The following is a 7786-nucleotide window of genomic DNA, read 5'->3' on the forward strand; positions in this document are numbered from 1 at the left end:
CCTTTGCTAGATAGACTAGGTGTATTTTACAGTTACAATAGCCGCCTTTGCTAGACTAGGTGTTTCAACCTGTAGGCTCCTTTCCAGCAACCTGGAGCACAGGGCTAGTGGCATTGACTCCCTCGGCTTTAGTTAGCCTGGGAATGTCTTACTCTCATCCCCACTTTTTCATGGGGTCTCAGTAGCCTTGACTGATGAAACAAATGATCAATTCTCCTGTCTCAGACACCCAAGTTCAAGAAACACAGGTGTGTGCCACCACACTCCGCCTCTCCCCTTCACTTTTGAAGAACCTTTTTGCCAGGCAGGATTCCTGGTTGGGAACTCTTCGAGCACGCGTCAGCCTGTCTTCTGCCCTGAACAATTCAGATAAGCTTCAGATAAGCGCTGGCAGCCTCACTGGAGATCCCCTGTCTGAGTCCCTCCGTCCTGCTGAGGGCAGGGTTCCATCTGGCTTAGGCTTCCTGCAGTTCAGCTACAGTTCTTTGGTATGAAACTGAATTTAGCCCACTTGAGCTCAGTAAGCTTCCTGGATATATTCATCTTTCATGCTGACTATGCTGCTCCTTTGGAATCTCCAAATGTTCATTGTTTGGTTCCCAAAGGAAAAAAGGAGAGCCATCCAGGGGATGGGAGGAGAAGGGCTAGCTCTTCAAACTCCCTGGTTGTTGCCTCTGCTAGACGGGACAGGGTTTACAACGATGGAGGCCCTGAGTACATCAGCAATGGCTGCCTTGCCTTGCTCTGCCTCTGTGATCAGAAGCAGCATTTGAGGTGCAGAGCTCAGGTTCCCAGTTAGGGAGGACAGAGTCCTTTCGTCCACCTTAGTTCCTACAAGCTATATGCAGGCCGATCAGAACCGGAGCCAGCGTGGGTGTGAGGGTCTGCCACAGCAGTAAGGGCAGGACTGGCTGAAATCAATCACAGTGTAATGTCCAGCTGCCCCGCCCACCGGAAGTTACAAACCTCCAATACTCAGGCAGGTTCCATTGAGGGGGGGGCACATTCCTCTCGACACTACCATCTTCCCAGAATCCCTAGCATCTCTGATTCTAACTGTGATGGATTCTTCAGGGCTTTGGCCTTAAGTGATTTTAAAATTAATTTACGGCTGGATTTGTCTAAAACATACTATTCTTGCCAAGTGTGGTGGCGCACGCCTTTAGTCTCAGCACTTGGGAGGCAGAGGCTGGTGGATCTCTATGAGCTCCCGTGAGCCTGGTCTACACAGCGAGACTCTGTATTTAAAATAAATTTTAAAAACTACCACTCTTGTGATGCCAATTCTTTGGGCTGCCTCTGTGGCTGCCCCAGCCTACCGCGCTGATGCAGGGTCTGCACGTGACCAGCATGACTTCCTGTCTGAGGCACCTACAAATGCCCGGCTGTCTCCACACAGGAAGGGGCCACTCGGTGGCAAGGTATGTGCCAAGCAGACTCCCAAGACAGGTGGATTCTTTCTCTGGCTTCTGGGAAAGACTTAAAAACCAGCATCAGTAGCACCTGGACTTTAAGCTACCTAGGCACCCTGGGCTTCAGTTTCCCCAAACTACCCCGGACTCTCCAATAGTAACATTGCTACATAAGTAATAAGGAGAGCGCTGACAACAGCTGATTTCACGTGTTCATCTCAGCGGGGCACAGGTGTTTGACTAAACACCGCTCTCAGGTGTCTGTGAGGAGTTTCTGGAAAGAGTCCCCTTTCAGTCGGGAGACTCAATAAAGCAGACTGCCCTAGCTAGGGAAGGCGGGCCTCTTCAACCTGCTGAGGCCTAAACAGACATGTGGAGGAGACTCTGGTCTCCCTGTCTCCATTGGTAACCTGAGAATCCCGCCATGAGACCAGACCTGGACTGGGGCTTACACCATTAGCCTCCTGGTTCCCAGCCCCCTGGGCCTGACTGATGCACTGGCTTTCCTGACTCCCATTTGCTAACTGTAGACCTGTGCATTCCTTAACCTCCCAGATCGTGTGAGTCAGTTCCCTCACTTCACATAGATATAAAATATAACACATATAATTATATATATACTCATAATTCTATTACATACTTAGGTCTAATAATATTAAAAATTATTCGTTGTAAATAATTTATACTTTAATATAAATACAACTGTTTGCATTATAATTATGAATATATTATAAATTATGTATTATAATAGTATACAGTAATGAGATATAATTATAATAATATAGTGGATACATATATATTCTTGTGCAGATGCACACAGGTGCGCACACACACACATACACACTCCTTACTGTTTGCTTTTCCAGAAGACTGACAGTAATCTGTGTGGTGGAAGAAAGTGATGGGATCCTGACATCACCCCTGTCTTGGCCTTGGTTTCAGAGTGAAGGCTGGGTACAGTCTGGACAAGAGCTGGCTAATACCCCACTGAGCTGCATACAATGTAAATGTCTCCCTACCAATACGAAAGGACAGTCTGAAATGTAAGTGAGGTAATGGGTAAACCTGTATTGTGATTAATGTGACTTTAGCCCCTGGTGACTCAACAGGAAGGAGAACAAGTTGGCTATAGTTGCTATGGTGACAACTGTGTCATTACCACAGGCAAGAAGCATCCCAATAGCCACCCTCTGCCCCAGCCTGCTCTAGCCACTCGCCAGTCCAAACTTCAGTTGAGATTAAGAAACTAGCTTTCGCCGGGTGGTGGCGAATGCTTTTAATCTCAGCACTCGGGAGGCAGAGGCAGGCAGATTTCTTTGCCAGCCTGGTCTACAAGAGCTAGTTCTAGGACAGGCTCCAAAGCCACAGAGAAACCCTGTCTTGAAAAAAAGAAAAAGAAAAAAGAAAGAAAGGAAGAAAGGAAGAAAGAAAGAAAGAAAGAAAGAAAGAAAGAAAGAAAGAAAGAAAGAAACAAACTAGCTTTCTGAGGCCCGAATACCTCTGGGATTTAACCAAGCCATCGTTTAGATCAGCTACCACAAACCACCCTCAATGAACGAGCTATCTTACTTAGGAAGAGAACACTCTCCCACCAAGGCGGGCTCCTGCTGCCATTCTGGGGATGAGACAGAGGAGACCCAGGCCTCTGAGACCTTGTGAGGACCACTCGGCTTCTGTGGCTCTGTTTTGTGATTGTTAGAAAGTTTGGGGTGGGGGGTGGGGGAGATGGCTCAGCAGGCATGAGCTTGTTGTTGAAGCATGAGGAGTAAAGCAAATGCTGGGAGGTACAAGGGCCTGTCTGCAATCCCAGGGCGCAGAAGGCAGTGACGGATGCCCAGAGCAAGCTGGTTGGCGAGACCAGCTGAACTGGTGAGCTCTGGGTTCAAGTGAGAGATCCTGTCACCAAACATAAGGTGGCAAGTGATAGAGGAAGACAGCTGTCATCAGCATCTGGACTCACACACAGAGACATACAGACAGAGATAGACACACACACACACATATGACAAAAACAAAATAGTTTAGTTAGTCTTCCTAAAGGATGTCAAAGCTAAAAATCGCTAAGACGTGGCTTTTCTGGGGGACAGTTTCTACTGCCTGGCACTTTTCACACAGTCCTGAAGCTCGAGATGTCACCAGCCCAAATCCCTACAGCCCTCCTAGACTTTTACATGACCTGTCTCTCCCCTAAGCAGTCAGTGGGTTCTGGACCCCCCGCCCCAGGACAAAAAAGACTCTAGAAATGTTTGGGTAGGTTACAAAGCAAATTCAAAGTCAATTTGGCTTATTTTAAAAGAAGAAGAAAGAAGAAGGAAGAAAGGAGAAAGGAGGGAGGAGGGAGAAAGGAGAAGGAAGAAGAAGAGGAAGAGGAAGAGGAAGAAGAAGAAGAAGAAGAAGAAGAAGAAGAAGAAGAAGAAGAAGAAGAAGAAGAAGAAGAAGAAGAAGTTGAAGTTGTTATATGGCAAATAAAAGGCAGGTAGGAGTTGCCTGCACTGACAAACTGACCTAGGCTGTTTGCCCTGGATGCTGTGACCAGCATTACCCAACTTGCCCCCTGCACCTCCAGAGAAACCACCTTGTGCCCTGGGGACTCAGAGAGAAGGAACATCTCTCTTCATGCTGAGGCCTGGCTAGGGGTATGAGGGCACAGCTGGGCTGGCAGCAGCGAACCAGAGTGGCTATCCATGGGGAGATGATTAAAGGGAAGACTTACCCTTGATCCCAACGAAGACGGTCAGTCCAAAACAGAGGAAGAAGACGACAAACACGAGGACAAAGTGGCGCTTGGAGAGGGTGTAGAGCCGCATGGGCGCCAGCCTGTGGAGCAGAAGCCGGGAGTGAGGACAGTCGGCTCTCCCACATCAGTAGCCCTGCCCGGGCTAGCACTACCACAGCCGCGTCAGACCTGCTCCTCCTCAGCCGGTGCTGGCCCCAGAAGCACACTGCTCCTGGTAACCTCTCAAGGGTGGGCCATCTGTCAGTTTTCTGTCAGAGTCACTGCCACTCCGGCCTGCCTCACACAGTTGAAGAATGAGTGCATGGTGATTTTCACGCCAAGGAGAAATGTCACCACACCAAGGAAGTGACCTAACCTTTTACATAGCCCACTTCTAGCTTCCAGAGTAGAGCCATAGCTCAGACCAACAAGGAGCCTGACTCTATTTAGCCATCACTGCCAAACACAGAGACCAGGGACCAGAGGCAGCAGCTATTTCCACCGGGTCTACCTCATGCCCAGACCTAATCCCCACCCAGGTGAAAAGCAGCCCACCCTTCCCAGAGGGAGCGTCCAACTCCTCCACGCTTCTGTGACCTACAGGAACACAGAAGCCCTTCGAGAGGTTGATCCCCGGATGTAACTTCACTTCCCTCAGAACAAAACATGGGGGGCAGGGACACCAGAGGGACAGTTCCGCAGCTACAATCATGTACTGCTCTAGCAAACATCCCAGGGCGCACATCAGCGGCTCACAATTGCCTGTGCCTCCGGCTCCAGGAGACCCGATGCCCTCTTGGCCTCTGTGGGCAAAACTACACACACCCCAGAGCCCACCCCTGCCACTGACACATGTGCACACACACAATTTTAAAATGAAGATAAATCTTTACAACAAAAAACTCAGGAAACCGGTTCCTGCTCAGCACTCAATGCAGCACACTGGGCTGTAAACCAGAGAACTCTGTAAATTCCCAGGCTTGCGAAACACTGGGAATCTGCAGCCCCAGAGCTGAGCCTTCAGCGTGGTCACGGTCTCACAATCACACAGCAATGTCTGTACTCCAATTAGCTTCACTAATAAAAAGCAGTGTTGACAGAAGTGGCCAACCCCAGGAAAGAGTCCTAAGGAGGGGGCTGACCCCTAGGGGAGGAGCTGGGGCAAGGGGTGGGGTTTGCTTGCTGGCTGCACTGCACCTGTGGTCCTGCTGCTTAACTTGGAAGCTGAAAGCAACAGGAAGGCTAAGTCAACTGGGGGGTAGGGGTGTGGCCCGGAGACCCAGGGTAAGGTTACCCGCCAGCTTGGGCTCACAGTGCACATCCCTACCTTCCACATGTGCCTGAGACTCCAGATGGCAGGCAGGAAGTCAACCCTGGGGCAGGGCAGTCTAAGCACAAAGGTGAGGCCTGGGAGCCGCTGCCACTCTGACGTGGCACCTGACGAATACCCAAGTGACCTAGCTGACTCTCAGACCATTGTCAATACATTTGGTGAAAGATGGATTGAAACCTGGAGGTTTCCCTGGGACTCTGGGCTGTTGACAGGGCAGGAGAAGCTGGTGAAGTAAGAGTGTGCTGCCAGCTCAGACAGGCCCTCCGGTATCAGAGACAGAACTGCTCTGGGAAGGAGACAGGTTTCTTTGTAAACTATGGTTCTCACTCCAAAGGGCACAAGAGAGAGTTTGCTCCAAGTTAAACATGAGTAACCATGGGCCAGGCACATGGATTCATATTGATTTGATGATATCTTCCACTATCGAAGTGGTTACATCAACTTTTGTGGGTTTGTTTTTCGAAACAAGGTTTCTTTGTAGCTTTGGAGCCTGTCCTGGAACTACCTCTCATACACTGGCTGGCCTTGAACTCACAGAGATCTGCCTGCCTCTGCCTCCCAAGTGCTGGGATTAAAGGCATGCGCCACCATAAAAGTTCTTATATCAACTTTTATCAGTCAATACATTTCCCAAATACATTAGTGGAGACACCAGGCGGGCAGGTCATAGCAAACGGGGAGTCTCTGGTATAGGCTTCAGGAGCTGTCTGATGGGATTCTTAGCTTCGGGATTGGTGGGCCCTAATGGCTGTGTCTTAGGGTTACTACTGCGGTGCTGAAACACCATGACCACAGCAACTTGGGAGGAAAGGGTTTATTTGGCTTATGCATCTACATCACTGTTCCCCATCAGAGGAGGTCAGGACGGAAACCTAAACAGGGCAGGACCCTGGAGGCAGGAGCTGATGCAGAGGCATGGAGGGTGCTACTTACAGACTTGCTCAGCCTGCTTTCTTAAAGAACCCAGGACCACCTGCCCAGAGATGGCACCACCCACCATGGGCTGGGCCCTCCCCCATCAATCACTAATGAAGAAAATGTCCTACAGGCTTGCCTACGTTATCTCAGGCAAAGTTCCCTGCTCTCTGATGACTCAAAGCTGTGTCAAGTTGACATAAAAGCAGTCAGGACAGCCTGTTACTATATTGCAAAGGCTTCAGCCTAAGGTAAAACAGCACAGAATGGACACAGAGGTAGTGGCAGTGGCTGGAGAGGGAGAGCAGTGAGGGAGACTCCAGCCCCCAGGCACTCTGCAGAATCTTAACACAGGTGTGGCTTTCCCGGGGACTTTCAGCTCACACCTAGGATTTACAGACAGGAAAGCTGAGATCTGGGGGTGACAGACCTGTCCACGCGGTCACAGTCACGCTTCCCTGGAGGGAGGAGGCTCTGGGAGACAGGACCCACTTAATGCTCACCTGGAAAAGCCCTGTGGAACGTGAGTGCTGGCAGAAGAGCGGGTGTCCGCTTGTCCTTCTGTGACCCAGGCACCTATTTATTCAGACAGACTGTTTGGATATATTTTTGTTTTAAGACTGAAAGGAAGGGACAGTTTCTAGGCAACTGCAGAGGATATTTCCACGAAGAAATCAAACTTTACACAAAGCTAAGCGGACTGGGTGGTGGAAGAGAGAGTGCGAGCAGCATTAGTTAATGGCATCTCACCCGCGTTAATGATGCCAACTGAGACAAAGGTGCCGGGTCACATGAGACTTTCCTATGCCACTTTCCTATGGATTGAAAATGGTTTCTAGAACTCTCAGAGCCATCTATGAGCTATGACTGCACTATGTTCAGAGTGACCCGATCTTGCTAGTAGATCAGAGACGAAGCATCATGGAGAACTCCGTAGGTGAAGGCTAAAGCAGAGGCTTGGAGGCAGAGACATCAAAGGAAGATTAAATTTTAAACTTGTAGTTAAAAATGCATCACTTGGCCATGTATCATGGTGTATGCCTTTAATCCCAGCACTCTGGAGGCAGAAGCAGGTGAATCTCTGTAGGTTCGAGCACAACTTGAACCACATAGCAAGTATGAGGACAGCCAGGGCTACATAGAGAGATCCCATCTCAACAACCCTCAGAAGGTTGGCCCGCAAGTAAGAGATTGATGGTGGGGGTGGACTGAAGATGGGTGCCAGTAATTCTGTTCAGGTATTGACCAGTCAATTGATAGTTGTTTTAGAGAAACAGGGCACTGTTACTGAGACAGCACAAGAGTTTATTAAGACAGTTTTAGAAGCCGGGCGATGGTGGCGCACGCCTTTAATCCCAGCACTCGGGAGGCAGAGGCAGGCGGATCTCTGTGAGTACGAGACCAGCCTGG

The 7786-nt window shown here is 49.6% G+C and overlaps 1 protein-coding gene across 2 annotated transcripts in view; it reads right to left on the bottom strand.

Annotated features, from left to right (window-relative positions):
* Tmem181 (transmembrane protein 181) overlaps positions 1–7786 on the bottom strand; it is a 62083-nt gene that overhangs the window by 28181 nt on the left and 26116 nt on the right. For both annotated transcript variants that reach the window (XM_026787380.1, XM_005363395.2), the window contains exon 2: positions 4126–4229. In XM_026787380.1, the coding sequence (XP_026643181.1) occupies positions 4126–4229 (104 nt within the window). The remainder of the gene's footprint in view (positions 1–4125; positions 4230–7786) is intronic.

The sequence above is a fragment of the Microtus ochrogaster genome, linkage group LG9 (genome assembly GCF_000317375.1).
Source record: "Microtus ochrogaster isolate Prairie Vole_2 linkage group LG9, MicOch1.0, whole genome shotgun sequence".
NCBI classification, from domain to species: Eukaryota; Metazoa; Chordata; class Mammalia; order Rodentia; family Cricetidae; genus Microtus; species Microtus ochrogaster.